Here is a 20,952-nt window from a genome sequence, read left to right as displayed (position 1 = left end):
AACAACATGACCATCACTACATTCTAGTATTAGAGCACAAAATGGAATGAGACTAGTGTTTTGCTCACGAGGCTCAAATGTGTTTCTCAAAATACGATATATCTTGCAGCAAGACAAAAAACTAAAATATACATAACTGTTTTGTTCAATGAGCAAACATACAATGTCATTAAAACATACCTCTGAGTCACATATTAAAACTTTCTGAGGACTGGAGGGTTGCCAAATGTTCCAAACACATATGATGCTCTTTCTGTTCAGTAAACCAACACTTGCCTTTTCAGGTAATCCATGAACAGAAAGTAGTGTTTGCCTCTGAACTTGAGAGAAATGGAGGCAAGAGACTTTTCGGTCTAAACCATTAAAAAAATAAACAACAAGAAAGGAAAGCAATAAATAAAAAAGTAAATAACTTCAGATGAAAAAGCATATTTAGCTGCTATAGCAACAACCAAAGTAGCTAACGCTTAATTATGAAGAATATTTCTATTAATAGTGGGTTGCTTTTGATACTATGCAAGACAAAAGGAGGGACTAGAGAAAGAATTTTAAAAACCAGAAGTAAGCAGAAAGCAAACAGGAAGAGAGCAAGGATGTTTAATTAGAATAAGTATTCTTGGCATAAAAAAGCCAATTTGATCTTATATCCATATACATATTGAAAATTAAGCTAAGTCTGAAACAGGAAACAGCACTTTTTTTTTCCTGGTTCATCCTGTGTGTTCTTCTTAGTAATACCTATTTTAACACAAAACCATACGTTTCCTAACATAATTATAGATGTTTTATTTTTCTTTTCATCTGATCATCTACTATCTATATGCAGAAGATTTAACTGCAGTTCAAATATATCAGGCTATACTCTTCCTGTCCAATAACCTTGCTTTATTTGCAACTTTAGCCTGACTGTCAGCAGAAAGAGCCTAAATGAAATTCCATCTAGGACATCCCTGTATTATGCTAATCACTGGCTTTATTTCTGGTTTCACAGCAGCTAGGATGTTCTGATGTTCCCTGTGTGAATCCGATCTGCGTAGAGTCACAGTAAGATTAGAGCAACTAAAAGAAAAATGGACTTTACACCATCTATATGTCCTGATATGTGCTGTTTGCACTTCAGTCATGACCAAAAGCATTATGTTTTGCATAAGGGAGAAGAGTTCACACAGTATACTACAAGGTGTAGAATAAATTTCTCTTACCATGGAGGAAAGGCTGGTTAGTATTTAACTGGAAACAGCTGTCACTTATAGACAGACTGGTTTGTCGAGATCTCTGTTGCCATCTGGGTTCTGTTGCAACTTGATCTTCCTCCAGCAAAACAGCAATCACCTTTCAAATACAATTACATTTACAGAAATAAAAGGGTTGTCTTATCTTTCAGCTTTGCTACTTGTAGCTTTCTAAGTGTGCAGATTAATTTAATAAAATTTTATCAACTCTTTTGGGTTTTTTTTGCAAATACAGCTCTACAGATGTAAGTTGCATAACTCTGGTTCCATTACTTTGCAAAGAGATGAATCGCACTGATGATGAGTAGTATTTAAATAATTTATTTAAGTTAGTCAGAATAAGTACTGTAGGCAATTTATCACACTGTATATTTATGCACACAACTCATAAGGGATATTAAGTACATCAGTTTACCCTGCAAGCAGACCGGAGGAAATTTGTTAATCTTTGTGAATCAATTTTAGGTGTTGGAGTTCCATTCACTGATATATCCTGGTTGGTTGTGGGACCTAAGAAAAAAACCAAAAAGGGATTCAATTAAGAAAACCATAAGAAAGATGTAATTTTTAAGTTAGAAGAGAGTAGCAGGAATCAATTTATCAGCAGAAATAACAGTACTGAAGAACAAGAACTGTTGGGGAATTACATCTGCTGCCAACAGAAACAGCAATCTAGAAGTAACAACTTATTTCTGCCAGTTATTCTCCATCCCCTCCACAAGGGGATTCAGAGTGAAGCAGTTTGCTATCAACGCAGCCTGTCACATTACAAATTCTGACAATCAGTGGGTTCAAACGAGAAAGTTTACTTAAATATATCCATAAATAAAATGTAAATGTTCTTCACCTCCAGATACAATGGCACTTTTGCCTGGATGCTGTGTCCATTTCTCCAATGTCTCAACTTCTTCAGTCTGAGTATCTCTCTCAAGATTGTCCTCATTACATTGAACATACGCCTAAAATAGAACGATAGTGATGAATACGTGGGTGATATGGCAAATAACTGAATAAAACTTAGTTGCTTTAAAATTGATGAGTTCAACCTCTTCTGTTTGTTAATTCAGACCTAAGTATGCTAACAGTGTATCACCGTTTCCTGCATGCACATTTTACCATGTTTCTCACAAGAGTGACAGACCTACTGCAAAAATACAGAATGTCTTACATGATGCTTAAACAGTAAACCCAGTGTACTTGGGATAGTGAGCCACAGACATAAAGACAGTCCTTTGCAAACACAAGAGAGTCCTCTTCTAACACAGAAAATGGAAATGGCCTGCTTGGTTGAAATGTTTTGATACTATTGCTTTATGGTAATTACAGGTTAGTGATGAAAATTATTAATTTATTACTTTACTGCCCTATCAGCTTTAGTAACTCTCTTTTGTATGGAAAATTCTTTTCTAGAACAAGAATCAGCACTTTGAGGATTTAAATATTACTAAGTATGTTACCCACCTGCTTAGTGTTCATTTTACCAAAATTCCTGATATACATGTCATATTCATTTACAGGAGGCAAATCCAACAATGAAAAACTAACTGAGAAGTCCAGATCAATTAGTGGGAGAAGTTCTGAACTCCGCTTTCTTTAGAATGAATTACAAGAGAGAAATACAAAAATGGTTAAGACCAGATATTAGGTATTCCAAAAGAAAAACAACCTGAATTTGTACAGTAACAAAGATTTAACAATCCTTTGATCCATGTGTATTGAAGCTGAACCAAAACTAAAAGATAAAAATATATCAATAAAAATACATATAGCAGTGTTATGAGTTCTCATTTAATGTTAAGCTGCGATAATGATCATATTTGAAACAAAACACTGATTGCAAATGGCAAATATATGTGGTTTGTTATTAAGCCTAAACTATCAAAGCCTAGTATGATCATCTTGCCTATGTATAGAAAGGCTGTTCTGTGAGGAAGCCGATTAATGCCTTTGTCCTATGAAATGCTAAATCTTTCCATCTTCCCAAATCTGCCTGATGGAATGATAAAAGTTATCTCAACTGCCTTATCCCGTTTCCCTTAACTTTCTGCCTACCTCAATTCTTAAGTTTTTCATCTTTGCTCACAAATAAAACTTTGATTCTTAAATATACAAGTCTACCTTTGTATACTGTATCTGACAAGCAAAAATTATATATGATATATTAAAATATTGTCATCAACTACAAAAAAATTCTTTACACTCCACTTGTATGGATAAGTGGATGATGAAAATGCATACACCTATCTAATGTCCTCAAATTTTTACAATATTTTTAAGAGTTAACTTGCTTCCATTACATACAGATGGCTGTTAACAAGCTAATTCCACACTCTTGCTAAATTATCGATTCCTCAACAAAGAGAAAATTCTTGTAGTCGCCCATTCTCTCTTGTGTTCTCAGGGCTTTTAAAAAAACACTTAATATAAATACAAACCAGACACAATTATGGGTCTCTAGCAATTCCAGATCTGAACAGTCTCACAGATGCATATTCCACATGAGCTGAAATTTCTCCTCCAATATTTTAAGCTGGATCTTTACGTGTAAGGAAAATTTTCACATCTTTTTGTAACTTGATGACATCTATTGCACTTTCTTACCTAAATTTTATTTTTACTTCTACTTCCTAAAATACCACCTGTTCATAAGTAATGTGGGCACAGATTGCTGAGATCTAATCCAAACATGTGAAAGGTGCTTCCTAGTTACAAATCTTAATGATACATGCAGAAAAATCCTTAAAATAAACTAATACACCTCATATTAATACTTACAACTCCCAAAGAGACACAGCTCATTTATGACGTGCTTTCAGCATATTTACTGGTAGTAATGTATTATCATGGCATTACATTCCACAAACCCTTTCTCATTCCATGAAGGTGATAGTTATCTTCACAGGCTACACATGTTGTTAGCGTGTATACAAAGTTGTATACATAGCCATAATCAGTCATAGTACATAATCGGGAGAGACTGATAAACATTTCAGAAGGCAATTCTTCAGAGAGATGCCTTCCTGAATTTCCTCATCTGTCTCCAGTGTCTAGACAGGAAGCCTAGACAATGAACTCATGTAAAATTTGGACATAAAAATTTAGGCAAAGTGAATTAGCCTAGAAAATAAAATCTCCCTTATGTGAAGATTAGCCAATGATGTGCAGCCACAAAGCAGTGGAATCTAGTATTATCAACAAAACTTAATATTCTTGCTTTAAGCGTCCAACTGATACACCACAAAACTAGAGGTATATACAGTACTTCAGATAAATATGGAGTTCCTGCTAAGTTACACAAGAAATAAGCATCAATTTCTTTAATACTGAGCTGTCTTAGCTGACTCAAATCTAGATCAATTTTAGATCAGTAATAATATATTTTTACGTCAACTGGCATTATTCCTGAAAGGGAACATGCTATATTGGCAACAGCATATACCACAAAGGGCCTTCACTGTTTCAAGAAAGTACAGCTCTGGAGAGCCCTAAGTGCAGTTGAAAGGCTTGCTCTTTAGTACTGTGAGTCAACATCTAATGAAGTGACTGAAGAATCATATAGAGAAATGATAATCCTAGCAACTCGTTCTCTAATGATTTAAACTGATAGACAAATTTCTGTTATAAAATGACACGTAGCACAGCCTATAAATTATACTTACTGAAGAACTAATTACTTTTAGCTTACAAAATAATATTTTACTCTAAAAGCCACAAGTTTATAAACTTCACATATTTCCAATATGAAAAAAAAAAATCACATCTCGGAGTGAGTTGCCATTTTGTGTGGATTATTTGAAATACACTTACTTCTGCTTACTAGCCATACTTCGGCCACTTTGTCGTTGGTTTGCCAATTGAAAATCCATGAATATTCCACCATAAGAGTTTCTGACAGAAGGGTATTGCCTTTCTGTGATATGATAAAGCATTGTTAGTGCTATAATTCACACTTCACAGTTCATGAAAATGTAAAGCATTAAGTCTAAAAAGCAATAGATTTATTATGACACAGCTACTAAAAGTTACTAGTTTGCACATTACACAATGTGTTTGAGTGCGTTCATCAAGACAGCAAGCTTTTGAACTTCAACACTGGGCCAGCATTTTTCTCTTATTATGGTCCTTTACCAATCAATTCAAAATGACTAAACATTATCATTTTTCTTTTAGAAGATTATGATGCAGAAAATGCCTTTTTCTTTCTCCCGCCATTAGCAGGTCCCTCATTCCCCATGTACAGAAAAATGCTCTATGACCAATTCTAGAAACCATATCAAACTCACACTGACTTCATCACTTGCATGCGACACCTCTAAATAAGGACCCATCACTACAGCTAGTGGAGAACATCATCACCAGAAGCTGAACTGATGTCCTTGGATGAATAAACAAAACATTGAAAACTGTTGCTTTAAAAACCATACTTAATTGAATAACTACAGTATTTAATGTCATGTCAATTTTATTCCCTTTCCTGGCTAGATGGTAGCTAATTGACCTTAATATCCAACTTCTAAGTAAGGACCAATGATGTTTTACTGTTTCAGAGGAAGACTGCCTTTTTAAGTGTAAAATGCTTGTAAACTTTTAAAAGTCATTGCTATGACTCAGCAACGTGGCCTCGTGGCCATCCTGGGGTGTATTAGAAGGGGTGTGGGCAGTAAGTTGAGAGAGGTTCTTATGCCCTTCTACTCTGCCCTCATGAGACCACATCTGGAATATTGTGACCCGTTCTGGGCCTCTCAGTTCAAGCACAGGGAGCTGCTGAAGAGAGTTCAGCACAGAGCCACAAAGACGATTAAAGGAGTGGAACATCTCCCTTGTGATGAAAGGCTGAGGGAGCTGGGGCTGTTCAGCTTGGAGGAGACAGGGGTGACCTCACTAACGCTTACAAATATGTAAAGGGCAGGTATCAGGAGGATGGAGCCAGGCTCTTCTCAATGATGTCCAATGATAGGACAAGGGGCAACAGGTACAACCTGGAACTTAAGAGGTTCCAAAGAAACACAAGGAAGAATTTCTTCACTGTGAGGGTGAGGGAGCACTGGAATGGGCTGCCCAGATGGGTTGTGGAGTTTCCTTCTCTGGAGACATTCAAAACCCACCTGGATGAGTTCCTGTATGACCTACTGGTCATGAGCAGGTGGTCCTGCTCTGGCAGGGGCTTGGATTAAATGGCCTTTTGAGATCTCTTTCAACCCTTAAGATTTTGTGAATCTGTTTAATTTACAATAAAGCTCTAAGTACTAAAATTCAACATTTAAAAATCTGACTCTATACCAAAATTCCATCCTGTTCATTAGATCTATAGTATTAATAGAATTGTTTTCCTGATTCCATGTTGTTTGTTAGAAACATAATAGCAATTTCATAAATCTTCTGCAAGAAGAAATTCATATTACATTATACTGGTTCTGACTTGGAATGACTACTTAACCAAAAATCTACTGATACTTAAACTCCATGTTATTCTTCTGTGACTGTACTAACTTTATATGAACTAGAGTAAAAAGCTGTTTAAGATTCTTTTGCATGGCAATTCTATGCTGCCATTCACATGAGTGAAGAGTGCAAAGGGGAACCACAGTTGTAGTTGGTTAAATAAGTAGATCTGGCACTCATAGGTATCAGATCAACTGAATAAAAGACAACAATTCCACAGTCACATTTAAAAAAAAAATCACTACAACCAAAAACCGGCATTTAAAGTCATATAGAGCTACATATTTAAGCAGTATCTGTAATTCTGTGGCCTTATCACACAGAGCAGTGGCTTCAACTTTTCTTAAAAGGCAAATGAATGTCACTGGCAGCCCCAAACTGTTCTAGCACTCTTCCAGTTTTTGAAAACCAGACTCTCATATTTTCCTCTTGTGCAAAATAAGACACATTAAATATCAGTCTGTAAATTTTTATACTTCACATTTTAAATGATTAGTAATGCCTATGAATCATTCTTTTGGAATGTGAAAGTTACAGTACTTACCCACAAACAAAAGTGACTCATCCAGAGGACCAGATTTCTGCCTTTAAGCAGACTTCTAGAAAAAGTAGCCTGTTTACTCTTAAGCCGCATGTGTTACTCATAAATTTAATAAAAAAAGACTGGTATCTAATCACATACCCATGACTGGTTCCTTTGTTTCATTTTCAATTTTCTTTGGCAGTGAAGTACAAATTCTATCATTTTCTGCACTAATTGCTCTTCTAATTTCTTCAATTTCTGATGTTCTGGAAAATGGAATCTCACTTAGGTTTTCTTCTGCATCTCTTTCTTTGCCACTTTTGTCATCATCCTCAAAATCATCTTCATAATCCTTTAAAAGTAACAAGACTTTCAATAACTGATAAATGTGGATTATAGGCATATTTTTCAAGATCTTTTTAAGAAATGGTAAAATGCTGCAATATAAAAATAAAATTCTCATACAGATGGCTATAAATCTTCTAACTGAAAGGCATTTTTAAATAACTTTGATAGAAAAAAAAATGGTGCGTGTCTTGTATGGTAATTTTAACGAAGAACAGACAATCTCACAGTGTTGGTCTTCAGTGTCCAAAACAGATACCTTTTAAAAAAACAAAACCAAACCCTAGAGTAAGACCTATATGTTTAAGGGAATTACGTGTTCTTTAAAGGAATAAAATTACAGTTTTCAGTGGCATAAATGCTTTACAGTATAAAGTCGTTTCATAGCTTTAATTTAAGCTGCCCTTCAACTGTGGGCTCAAATTCACTAAACTACCATATTACCTGTTTGCAAGTCCATGCATAAGGCTCATTCTCAAATAATTTTTTTCCTAAGACAAGTCATCTCATGCTAAAACAATTACCTAACACAAATGGTATGAACAAGTCTTAAATGTGCCCATTTCTCGTGACTGAACAGTAAAGGGCTACTATAGCAAACAGTTCAACAGTGCATAGCACTCCTAAAGCACGTGGAGATACATTTTTGCTCCGATAAAGGTGTATCTGGTTCAACTAGCAACGAAAACACCTTCAACACACTCTTCTGTCTTAATAACTTTAAAGGAAATAAAGGAGAGATAAAAGTAAGAGAGTTCAACTAAACAAATTAGTGAAGGCACTACTGTGTGGCAATGCATTTTTCTACAATGCTTTTGATGTGATAAACAATAAGCCTTCTGTTTTCCTCCTGAAATTCATTATTTGCTCCCATTATTCAAGTTGAGCATTTTTCACAGAAAAATCACTTAAGTAACTGAAATTCAGGAAGATGGAAAGAGCATCATGTGAAGACTTCAACTCAAAAGCAAAAGCTGGTTCCCAAAAAACTAAGGACATATAGAGCAGAGTTTCTATATAACATTTTAGTTACTTACTATCTACTGTTAGCCAAGTTAAGGTCACTGTCAACAAAAAAAAAAAAAGTAAAACCTATATCATCCTCTAATTTTAATTTCTGTCAAGAAAGTTAATCCCTATTTTGATATATGGGAATTACTTCAAAAGGACAATCATCTGCTTTTACTTACTTCAAAATCGTCTTCATAATTTGCTGAAAAGTCATCAAATCCTGTGTCTGAATTATAGATGCGTGTATTTTTCATTTCCTAAACAAGAGAAATAAACGCAACTGTTAAATAATCTTAAAAAAAGCTTTACCTGCCAAATTTTTACATAGATGAACTGTTGTTATTCAGAGATTTCTACATTTTTAAGCAAATGTACAACAAATACAGTTTAGAAAAAAAAAAAGGTATTAACAAGTGAGTAACTACTGACTTAAAATAACAACACGAGAAGATGGAACTCAACCATCTCAAGAAGGCCAACAGTTTTCCTACCAGTATTTGTAAAGGGAGAAAAGCCATATTAAGAAGTCATGATGGAATACCTGGATAACTGTGGCATTTGGACTAACAAATGTATGAAGAAATTCAATTGCAAAGTCCAGACTCATGGAATTTTATTTAATTACCCCTGTTGAGTCAGGTCTTAAGTGGGGTCCCCATCCTCCTAGGTTGCCTCCTAGTGCCAATGAAGACAGAGCAGATAATGGAAAAGGAGACCAAATATTAAACAACAAAATCACCTATTTCTCTCCACAAACTACAAAGGAAATTCGGGACCTCCCTGCAGACAATTCACACCTAACAGTGAGCTGAATCCAGGCCTTAAAGGTTAGCATCAATGCCAGCTGCTACCTGGAATCTCAGCTGTTAGAAACAACAGAGGAAGAGAACAGTTTGGATATATTAGTTGATCCAGGATGACTGTTGGTCATAGTGTTAATTGCTGTGCAGACTAAATCCAACAATATGTCAAGAAAATTACTTCTTTCACAAACAGATAAGTATTTATGTCGTGTACTCAAGGTACTGATGGAAATTCACATTCAGTACTGTGTGCAACTCTGGTCAAGAAAATATAATGCAAATTGAAACAAAGAGATAGCTGCAAGAGTGATGGGAAGAATTAAGAATTTCTCCTGTATAGGTCAGCAAAATTAAGAGAAGAGACAAACAAGCTCATTAGGGGAAGAAAACTCGAAAGAAGTATTTGACCTAAACGCTAGCACTAAAACAACACTAATGGAAACATCTTGGAAATTAGAAGAAAAAAAGAGATCTTCGAACCGCCTTGAAAGATAAGTTTTTCTCAGAATGAAAACAAACAGGTTTTAATACTAATTAGTATGGTTTTAAACAATACGTGGCTGAAAAATACATGGCTTCCCATAACATGACAATATGGAATAAGATGTCTTCATTAGGTACAACTAATTTGTCATAGATCAGGACCATAATCCTGTAACATTCCAAAACACAATTTGGATTTTAGTAGATGGCTACAAACAGTTGAAAATAATGCAAAATACTTTCAAAATTTTTCTGGTAAAATTAGGCTGTATCTGCACAGACTGGTCCATATAAACCTAAGCCTACAGAGCATGCACTTCAGGTTTGCTGAAAACTTGATTCAGTCTGCACCTGTTCATTTAAACATGTAAAAACACTTTCCTCTTACTTATGGCAACTGTTTTAAGACACATGCTAGTTGCATTTTACTTGGCTTACATTACATGTTATTTGCCTATGCCAGATGTTTCTAGAAAGAAATAATATACCTCAATTATGTGTAATTATTTGTATTAAACATCCAATTATTGAGAATTTTTTTTCAAGCATAGAAGACACTGAAATAAAGTTGAACACATGGCTACCTTCAATGCTCAGCAAGTTTATACAGTATAAATCAATATTCTAATGCTGTACCCAGGTAAGGAAATATCTGAAGCCCACATACATAAATCTTATCTTAGAATAGATTGTACTTGTTATTAAACCCAAGAAAAATGTAACATTCTAAGTTACAAAATCAATACCTCTTGTCTTGTGTCCCTTTCCTCTTTTTCAATGAGCTGTCCTTTATCTCTTACAGTCCTACTGAAAACAAAAACATCAATTTTATTGATTAACTCAGAAGAAAGCACTCATTTTATTTCTGCTTTGTTTTCTGGAGGTTTTAGTTTTTTAGAAAAAATATGGGTTTTTTTCCTGAAAATGAAAAATAATGGTTGACAATTTCCAATCAAATAACAAATTTCTAAAAATATTTTTATGGATCTCTATTTATAATACAAAAAGATAACAAAACAGCTAAGCAATTTATCAGCTAAGAACTGCAAAACTCTTGTCCAAATTTAATGCCTAAGGTTGCATCAAAACAGAAGAAAAATTAAAGAGGAAAAAACCTATTAAACTCAAATATCTACTAGTTGCATTATTATCTGCAGCAAACAGATCAGGATGGTGTAACATGCTCCAAAGCTATAAATTACAAACTGGCATTGAAATTCAGTCTTTAATTCGGAGGTTTTATTTATGAGGACAGTACAATCAGGAGGAGTCAGAGAGCAGGAGGAAGTCAACAACCATTGGTCATATAAAGAAGAGAATGTTCCGACTTTTTGAGTAAAAGGGTATTCATACATACTGCTTTTGGGACTGATGAATATATGAAAAAGCATCGATAAAAACAAAAATATGGCTGGATCCTCTCATAAAAAATAGAACAATTCAATGTTGTCAGAGCTTGCAGCTGGACCAGGGATCCAAGACACCTCAAAAAGCCATACTGCTTTCCTTGCCATTCAGAGATGGATAGCTTCTTTTTCCCAGCTACACACAAGCAATTACCCTTCCACAACACCCCATCAGCAACAGCTTTAAAATATAACCAGTATATTTGGCCCTGCTTGACACAGCTGAGTGCTATTACTAGGAAGCATCCCAACACAGGTATCCTGAAATATTTCTCTTTTTTTGTACGCTTCCACAATGACAAATTCATTATGACTGAAGTGATCTGTCCCATGCTTAAGTAGTAGTAATACTTAGCCAATAGTGGCAGTGACCTCTCTGTCAGTGTCCCCAGAAGCAAGCATGCCAATCTTCTATTTAGCTAAGAAGCTAAACCAGGGTTTAAGAATGAGAATTGTGGCTGATAACATATCCACAGAGTTATACTTCAGAAAGTTGTATAGCAATTTCATATGGCTGAAGCATTAAAGAATGCAAAGAGAATCAGAATATATAAAGAACTTCTGTAAGATTTTATATATTTGCTACTAACAAAGCTTAGAAATATCATCCTGAAATTTTGCTGATCCTACTGAAGATGACCTGGATCTTTCCTTTTCACATACAACACTGAACTTGCTGTATATATCTAATGTTTCAGATACCATGCAGAGTAGGAACTAAGCAGAGATATTCATATTAAAATAAACAACATGAGAGTCCTATGTAGTTCATCATGAACTTACACGTGTCCACATGACTGCACACTGTGGATTTCCATGTGCTACAATACAGCATTTCTGTCTCTCGAACTAAGTGCCCAGATTAATATATATATATAATTTGCAAGGACTGCAAAATATCTCCTGCTATGCTGCGGAAGGAAAAAATAAAAAAATACAAATACATTTTACGATAAATCCTCTCAGAGGTAAATGACAGATTTTTTAAAATTCTATAGGATTGTAAAAAGTGCTTGTGAAAAAAATTACATTCAGCATAGACACTTGAGATTCATGCTGTTATTGTGGTGACTGAATCTATACATTGTATAGTCATTTTAAATCTCTGAATTTACCTTACATGCTGAGGGCTCATTTGTTCTTGAATCTTGTCCTCTTCTTTGTGTTCACTGTTCTGTAAAAGAAGTCATGATATTCATGTGCCAGAAATGCTGCGAGAAAAGATGTGTATTAATCTGTACTAGCAGTAGTGATATTAAGAAAGGCTTCTAATTAATTGTGTCAGTGACACTAATTTTTTTCCTCAATCATTGCTCTTATGAAGCACTGTATATGAACTGACATCAGAATAATCTCCTTACAGATATGGTAAGCAAAGAACGTGAACACGCACAAAAGATATTCACATTATCAATGGCAATATATCAACAATTAAAATTATAAGGTAATGTTTTAAAGTCTTAAACAAAACTGACCCGTAAATCACGCCTTGTTCTTTCATTTTCTCTACTTTTTACCCTCTCATAAACGTCTGCTAGTTGTCCTTCTCTGTCTCTATGAGAAGATCCTTCTCTAGATCTCTTTGATTTATGTTTTTCTTCCTCATCCTTTTCATAATGTTTATGACTTCTTTCTTTTGAAAGCCTCTCTTTTCCTGGCCTAATAGAATGTTCTTTATTTTCTCTGTGTCTTCTTTCTCTCTCTTTATCCAACTCTTGATCTTTCTGGAACTTGTGTACACGTTCAACTTCTTCAATTTTGTAGGCTAAAAATTTGTCAATGCTCTTTTTGGTGTCATTATCCTGGAAAGAGACAAAAAACATTAAAGGGTTAAAAAGTTCTCCAAGACTGTTTTATCTTCACAAATCTATTTTTGACCATTAGAAGCAACTAATCTCTTTCTGTATGTGGATCTTCCAGGCATTAGTATTGTTTTTAATCCTACGATGGTAAATTTCAAATTATTGTATCACTTGAGATTCTGACATTCTGATTTCTGATATTTCTTCTGGCACAAAATACACTTCGCTCCAGAAAATTCTTTGGATTATGTATTCTCCACAGAAAAAAAATCAATTATTTGTTTACTAGATGGTCTAACAAAATAGGATATGTTCTTTGCAAACCCCTTGTAATAAACGCATAAACAGCAGATAGAAAATTTTAGTGTACAAAAACAAAGCTCTGTTTTCTATGCAAATTTTATTTTACTTAGAAAAATAATGTGGTATGTCCTTAAAACAGAATGGCTTAGAAATGTTTTGTTGTTTTTTGGTTTGTACACTTGTGAGGACTTTATTACCTATGCATTTCTTTGATTTCTAAGGAACTGGAGTCTGATCCAGTTTCTTTGTTATTCTACAATCTTATTACACTATGAAACACTTAATTCCTTTCCCTTCTTTTACCTTCTTTTCTGTATGTCTTCTTTCTCGCTCTTTACTTCTTTTTTTCTCTTCCTCTAGAAAATATATGTATAAATTAATGCACAAATTTTATTACACTCAAACTCTGTATCTAACTAACTCTACTGTGAAGAAATAGTATTTCAGAGACATGGGTTTTCTAAAATATAAGAGCTTTCTAAAAAAATACTCTGTTGAAACTCTCTCCAAAGCCAGTTACTCTTTTTTCTTTCCTAACGAGTCTCTCTGCTCTCAGACTTCTGTAACAATAAGAGTAGTGGCACATGCTATTCAATCATACATCATCAATCACCTTGCAACCTGAGGATTCAAATACACCACTCAGTAAAGAATGTCCAGGCAGGAAGGTACTTATTCTCTTCACATCAATTGACCAACAAAACCAGTGACACTCACTCTCTTCAGAGGAAGGGAATCGAGCATCAATATCTTTAAAAGCACCAAAATAAAACTAGGTTATTAGAAGATTCCATAAGGGTATACATTTCAGTGGGTACTCACACCTGCCTGTATTCATCCTCTCTGTATAGAGAGGGTATAGTTTCTGAGTATTTTTATCTAAATTCCAAATATTCAAAGTATGACAGCAACTTACCTAAATGATGCCTACTTTCTCTTCTTCTGTGATGTTCTTTATCTCTTCCTTCAAATGATTTCAGATTATCTTGTGTGTCTATTTGCTTTATCTCATGTCTTTTATGCTTTTTGTCTTGTTCTCTATTGCTCTCTCTGCCTTTTGATATACTGTATCTTTCCTTCTCCAAACTTGACTCATGAAGTTTATCTTTGTATCTCACTCGGTCTTCTTCTCTCTGGTGCTCTTTTCTTCTTTCTCGCTCTCTCATTTTATCTCTGTCTCTTTCACTAGATTTAAACCTCTCTCGCTCTTTTGTTCTTTCCTTGCTCTTCCCTCTGTCTTTGCGTTCGTGTTTATGAGTGTCTGTGTCATAAACAGATTTCTCTTTCTGCAGTTTCTTTTCTCTGTGCTTTTGGTCTTCATTTTTACTATCTGCTTCTGATGTCTGAAAAAAAAAAAAAAAATCTATTATTATAATCACAGAATCTCAAGGGCTGGAAGGGACCTCGAGAGATCATCTAGTCCAACCCCCCTGCCAGAGCAGGACCATCTAGAGTAGGCCACACAGGAGCTCGTCCAGGTGGGTTTTGAATGTCCCCAGAGAAGGAGCCTTTATAACCCATCTGGGCAGCCTGTTCCAGTGCTCCAGCACTCTCACAGTGAAGAAGTTTTTCCTTGTGTTTCTTTGGAACCTCTTATGTTCTAGCTTGTATCTCAGCATTCTATTTTGATATAGTATATTCAAGTTAAAAAAAAAGTGGATTGTTAACTATGAATTTAATTTCTCAAATGATATTAAAATTTTGATATATTTCTAGGCTTTCTTTGCAAAATTGTTAACATACTACATTAAATAAATAATTTGCTTTATCAATGTATTTGAAAAGAATTTGGTAAAAAATGAAAATTTACTGTGGAACTGTTTAGAGATAGGTTGAAAAGACTGAACTAAGCATCTTAAAGCTGTTAGTTCATGTAGATAGAAACTGTGTCATCTTGTAAAATATATTACAGATATCAGCAATAATGATAGATAAGTGGGTGCCTTTAAAATAGAAGATTAGCTTCTCCTTGAACAGAAAGCAGCATATAAAAAATGTGAAATAAAAGTTTTTGGCCTAGATTTCTCGAGGATGCAACTATTCTTATATTTGTAAAAGTCATACAAAATGATATTTTAACCTTCCTGAAGCAAGCAGCAATGATTTCATTTGATCCATGATCTCAGCTATTTACTCAATACAGAACAAACAGAACTTGCGTTGATTAGTCAATGAGTAAAGTGAATTAAACTTTATCCATCTGTTTCTCAGAAATGAAAGTCCAATCACACCACTTCTGTTGCAATTAAAGCATTTCAATACAAATTTGTTTGCTTTAGCCCACATGGAAGTAGTAGAAATGTTACTGAATGTCTGAAAAATACAAAGTACTTATACTGTGCCATTGACACTGAAATAATGTGGAGCTTTGAAATATAATTGATAGAAAGCTAAGTAATGAATTAACATGCAAGATGTTTTAGTTTATCAAAGGAACACAGAAGATCTGCAAAAGATGCAGATTTCAAGTGTCTGGTGTACCAAAAAAACAGCCTTACAGACCTATTTGAGATCCCACAAGCCAAAGCAACTAGCAGAACAAGCAGTCAACCTTCTATGTTTAGACCATCAATAAATCCCACTGCTGTAAGGTAACTTAAAATCAAACACGTAGAAATAAAATAAAATCACCCTAAGATGTTTCCTAAGTTCTTCTGATTTCCAAGTATCTTCTTTGGTTCTTCTCTACAACAGAAAACAGAGCAAAAGACTAATGAATTTGCAAAGAGAAGTAAATAATTTAATAGTTTTTTCCAAACAAAAGGATCGGGGTATATATGGCAAGTACCACTGAATTTTGTCATGTAAACATTAACTTTATTTAGCCATAATGTGTACACTTACAGAATAGCTGATCTGACTGGACCTGGAAGAGGCCTTAAGCTCAGACTTCTACTGGGCTACCTAGGTCTGTACACACATGGTACCCAATTTTTAGGTCAGTGCCTATTTTGGATAATAGTGTTGCCCTTCTAGGAGTACTTAAAATTGGTCTTCCAACGATAACAAAAGAACACAGAGTCAGGCCACTTCTGGAAAGTAATCAATGTATCAATGTCATTAGGTTCAACGTCCTTCTCTATTAAACCTAATTTCAAAGCCTTGTTTTGGGACTTAGGTGAGGTTTTAATATCTTAAGTTGGAGTTTTTCTGGACAACCTGGTTCTTGGGCTTGACTACTCAATGAAAAACGTTTTTCTTACACCAAGTCATAATATCCCTTGCTAACAGTTTGGGCCACTACCTTCTGTCCTCTCACTGTACAGCTACAGAAGAATTTGGCTCCATATTTTACATGGATCTTTTTTAGACACTTGAAGACCCTAGTTAGATCTTCTCCTAGCTTTCTTTTCTCTAGACTGAACAGCTCCTCAGCCTCCTTCCCATATACAGCTAGGCTCCAGCCCTACAGCCATCTCAGTGCCTCACTCTAGAATCACTTTAATACCAGAGGCCTTAAAACCAGACATAGTACTACAGAATGGGCTTCACAGGTGCTGAGTAGAGAATAGCCTTCCTTAAATCTGTTATCTATGGCCCTCATGACATACATAACCAGTGTGTGGTTAACTACAACCATATGAAGAGAATCCTGATGACTTGCATTCAAGTTTCTGCCTACCAGGATCCTCAGAACCTTTTTCTGCAGAACCAGTCACAGAATCCATGAACGCAGCAAACAGTAAATACAGTATTTTCCTCTTAGACATATCATTTGAGCCATCGAAAACTCAGCTGTAAGAACATTTCAGGGGACAAATAACATCAGCAAGCAGTGAAACCAAAAATACCATGACAAATGTGGGGTTTTTTTCCATCAGTAGTGATCTGACATAGCCACAACACATTTTTGTTAGACTTTTAAATGCTAACAGTTAAAAATGGTTACATTACTGTGCATATCAAGCAAACCAAAGAAGCCTCTGGTTTAGTAATTACACGTATCTCAGAAAATGCTGGCACTATTTTTCCTGTCAGTATTTTAAAACGGTGAAGACTACATATGTAAGTAGACTGCCATAGGAAATATTTGTTTGTAGCACTGAAGTAAAATAAAAAAAGATAATTAAGATAATCAGAGAACACATGGAGAATGTATCACTAGAATTCTCCCTAACTAAATAGGTTACATTATTTCTATCCTCATTTGCAGTTATACCCCTTAACTGCTTGCTGCTGCTAAATAGTTTAATAAATAAATAAAATCACATTGTTTGAGGCTACTAAAGCAAATGAGGAAATTCTATCCATTAAATATTTTTTAACTGGTTCATTGAAGGACGATGGCTATACTCAAAGTGACATGACCAGGACATGCTTATTCTCACATTCAGTAGAAGTTACTGAAGATTAATAAAATATTAGTTGATAAATATTTGAACAATGAGCTGCACTGGTGGAAGACAATAAACACATAGTATCCATTCTTTTTGTAATTCATTAGATGGGAGCTGTATTTTAATAGTATTCTTGTTTTTTTTAAACTTCAAGTCAATCAGAAGTACCAAGAAAGCAACCTTTGTAACAAAAAGGAAGTGTCCTTTATTTTCTTCTGATACTTAAAAAAGGCAAAAATAAAAGCACAAATATTTACTACTGCAGAAAGTCAGGTAAGAAAGTGAAAACAAAGATTTTCTTGAGTGAAGCTTTAACTAAGTGTAAGAAACTCAAGAGAACCTGTGTGAGGGTAAGCTGGAAGGACATAGATGGGAAGAAACCAGAATGCTGTATTATAGTTTCTAATAGTAACCTATTTAAAATTATGTATAATGATACGTATGATTATGTTTTGGGTTTAGATAATATTAAGGTACACAGCAGCAAACAAAGAATGCTAATGATGTTAATAGCCTAAAACCAGCATAATCAATAGACAATAGCAGATTAGGTAATTTGAGATTTATTGCAAAGTGGGGGCAAAAAGCATACAGCAAAAATTTAGAGATGATTCTCTACTGCCCAAAAAGACATCTGCCAGTTTTCCAGGGTCTGCAGTTTTCACCTTCCCACCACCACTATTATCCGTTGCCTTTGTATGTGATGATTTTCCACTTAATTCTCTGCTTTTGCAGGAAGACTAGCAAACAAACAAAACAAATAGGAAAAGAGATATCTTTTATCAACCATGAAGAATCTTAATACCTTTGAGGCCACTGTCTGTCTGTAAGTAAAGGAATTATCATGCACAAAGATAAATGTTTAAAATAAGCTTTAAAAGGATCTATTGAAGTTTCTCACCTGTCTCCTAATTTACAAGTCCTTATATACTCACTTAAATCCCGATTAAGATTAGTTACTTAAACCACAGTGTAGTTTAATTAATCCACGTGGACCTCATCAATTTACGTAAATTGCCACAGATTTGTTGAACTCAAAAGTGCTATGACAATTTTTGACACTTAAGAATCCGTCCTTTACACTAAACAGTAAGCATGTTGCCTTACAAACTCATCAGAACAAGAGAATTTGCTACTTCATCTAAACTCAAGAAGTGTTTATTCACCCACAACCTGGAAAAAACAGAGGTTTTCAAAGCTTAATGCTATATTTTTAACTAAGTTAAAAACACAGTTAACTATGATTCCAGAGGGGAAAAAAAACAGAAAAAAAAGTAAATTTGTTTAGATTGTAATGCAAAGTACTTTATTTACATATAAATAATTGTCTTTCTTATTTCCAGTATGAGTTGCTCATTTCACAAAATCTAAGACTTGATTTGATAGAACAGAAACAGCAAAAGAATGCTCTCTCATACAGTGTTTGTTGGTTCGACTGCCTCTGGGTCATTGCCAAAACATGTGAAATATTTCAGATCAAAGCTTAACCTTCTACGACAGTCCACTAACTCATCTAATTTCAGTGAAGGCACAATCGATGTACCAGTTACTGAAAAGATATCTGAAAGTTTTTAGAGTGGTCTTGACATATTACTTCACATAACCTGCAGAGACACTCTAATTTCCCATCTATTTCCTACTCAGCATGACCATAAAATAATTACCTGCAAAATCCAGATTTGCACAACAGTAAGACAAGTTATTTGATACTTCTGCTTTTCCAAGTGAGTGTGTAACATGATAACTGATGTTAACATGCCCAAGTGGTTTATTGCCTTTATTCTGGAGTGTTACAAACTTCTCATAACACTACCATGCAAAAGTTATGTGGGTTTCTAAAGAACTAAACCTCAACAACTAGCTGTTACGGGAGGATCAATTACTAAATACAATTTATTTGAAACATTATCAGCTTTGGATATTTTCATAAACCAACTATTCTCTTCTGCAGAAGGGTTTGTGGCTACTACAGCCTTATCCTTCCGTCAGAGAAATAAGGACTCCCTTACTACCGTTACTTGGTTGAGAGTTTCTCCGGCATGCTCACAAACCTGGGAGACATGAATTGCCCCAGGCAAGCAGAAGAAACACGGCCCGTTTCGTGCCCTTGCTCCCACAGATGCCCCGGTTTATTCAATGCCAAGGGACACAAGTGACAGAGGCACAAATGCGGCCGGGTCAGGCACGAAGGTACCTAATGCATACAGGACCGAGGCAGGCGAGGGCTCCGCAGCAGAAGCAGCCGGGCGGGGCGGCGGCCATGCACTGCTGCCACCGGCCCCAGCGCCGCCGCAGGGCCCTCCGGCGGGCCGGCCCGTAGCGCGGTGCCTCCAGGAGCTGGACGTCGGCGGCGCCGGCAAGCGCGCCCGGCTCTCCGGAGCCCCAAGCGCTCCTCCGCGGCCCCTCACCTTGTCACCCTCCATGGCGGGAGCGCGCGAGGCGCCGCGTCCCGCCGCCAGCGGCCGCCTCCGGGCGGGCAGGAAACGGCGGCAACTGCGTCCGGGCCTGCCTAGCAACAGGCGGCGAGGGGGAAACAGCCGATCGGCCGAGCGATGGATCCGTGGAACGGGCGGATGCTGCCGCCGCACAGAATCATGGGAAAGGGAAGGGAGTGAGTTGAGTTTTGCGGCGTAGGTCGCTCTGCTGCGGCCAGAGTGGGTCTGGCCCTCTCCAGCCCTTAGCGAGAGGCGGCTGTTCGGGATGCCTTCGTGGGTGCAGGAAGCATTTCCTCCTCCAGCTCCTGCCCAGGGGGGTCTCAGCAGGTGGAGGAGCCCTGGGGTGGGGTCGGACCTGCGCCGTCCTGTGAGGCAGGGATGGGGCATTCAGCCAGGCAGCATTTAAAGGACCGTATTTCTGTTCACTCCTTTCATAGGTTGAGTAGATCATAAAACCATTGCTGATTATAGCTGATTTACTTTTAGTAATGTCATGCATTATTACTGTGGAAAAAATAAAGGGTAAAGGTGATATGCTGAACTTAACCCGCTGTTTACGCAGCCATTAGGTAGAGGCAAGTATGAAAAATATCAGTAGAAATAAAAATGTTACTAATATGTCCGCAGTAACAAGTACTGGAGGTGTTTTCTGCAGCACAGAGAAAGTGGCAGCTTAACAAACACGGGTAAACGATGATTGCCTGCAGGAGAGGTGTGTGCTATGTTCACAGCAAATATTTACAACCTATTAACGCGCAATTTAAAAAAAAGGGGGGATTTTTCCTCTAGGCGCTCTTAACTTTGTTGCCTACTTTTAAGAGTAAAAATGT

The 20,952-nt window shown here is 36.1% G+C and overlaps 1 protein-coding gene across 4 annotated transcripts in view; it reads right to left on the bottom strand.

The window, feature by feature from the left end:
• The window catches only part of DYNC2I1 (dynein 2 intermediate chain 1), a 30,324-nt gene extending 10,150 nt beyond the window's left edge, over positions 1-20,174 (bottom strand). Inside the window, exons 1-15 of one of the 4 annotated variants that reach the window (XM_061996475.1) lie at positions 20,096-20,162; positions 15,982-16,035; positions 14,267-14,693; positions 13,654-13,706; positions 12,721-13,047; positions 12,361-12,419; positions 10,586-10,646; positions 8,733-8,810; positions 7,357-7,549; positions 5,040-5,142; positions 2,694-2,823; positions 2,080-2,191; positions 1,648-1,742; positions 1,203-1,332; positions 181-353 (exon numbers count right to left, since the gene is read on the bottom strand). In XM_061996475.1, the coding sequence (XP_061852459.1) occupies positions 181-353; positions 1,203-1,332; positions 1,648-1,742; positions 2,080-2,191; positions 2,694-2,823; positions 5,040-5,142; positions 7,357-7,549; positions 8,733-8,810; positions 10,586-10,646; positions 12,361-12,419; positions 12,721-13,047; positions 13,654-13,706; positions 14,267-14,693; positions 15,982-16,035; positions 20,096-20,110 (2,010 nt within the window). In that variant the 5' untranslated portion in view covers positions 20,111-20,162. Of the gene's footprint in view, positions 1-180; positions 354-1,202; positions 1,333-1,647; positions 1,743-2,079; positions 2,192-2,693; positions 2,824-5,039; positions 5,143-7,356; positions 7,550-8,732; positions 8,811-10,585; positions 10,647-12,028; positions 12,120-12,360; positions 12,420-12,720; positions 13,048-13,653; positions 13,707-14,266; positions 14,694-15,981; positions 16,036-20,095 lie in introns of those variants that run through there. The other 3 variants (XM_061996477.1, XM_061996478.1, XM_061996479.1) reach the window with 3 other exon arrangements.
• Between the last annotated feature and the right edge of the window lie 778 nt (positions 20,175-20,952).

The sequence above is a fragment of the Colius striatus genome, chromosome 5 (assembly GCF_028858725.1).
Source record: "Colius striatus isolate bColStr4 chromosome 5, bColStr4.1.hap1, whole genome shotgun sequence".
In the NCBI taxonomy this organism is placed as follows: domain Eukaryota; kingdom Metazoa; phylum Chordata; class Aves; order Coliiformes; family Coliidae; genus Colius; species Colius striatus.
Note: the sequence above shows the minus strand (reverse complement) of the source record. Positions and strands in the feature narration are given on the sequence as shown.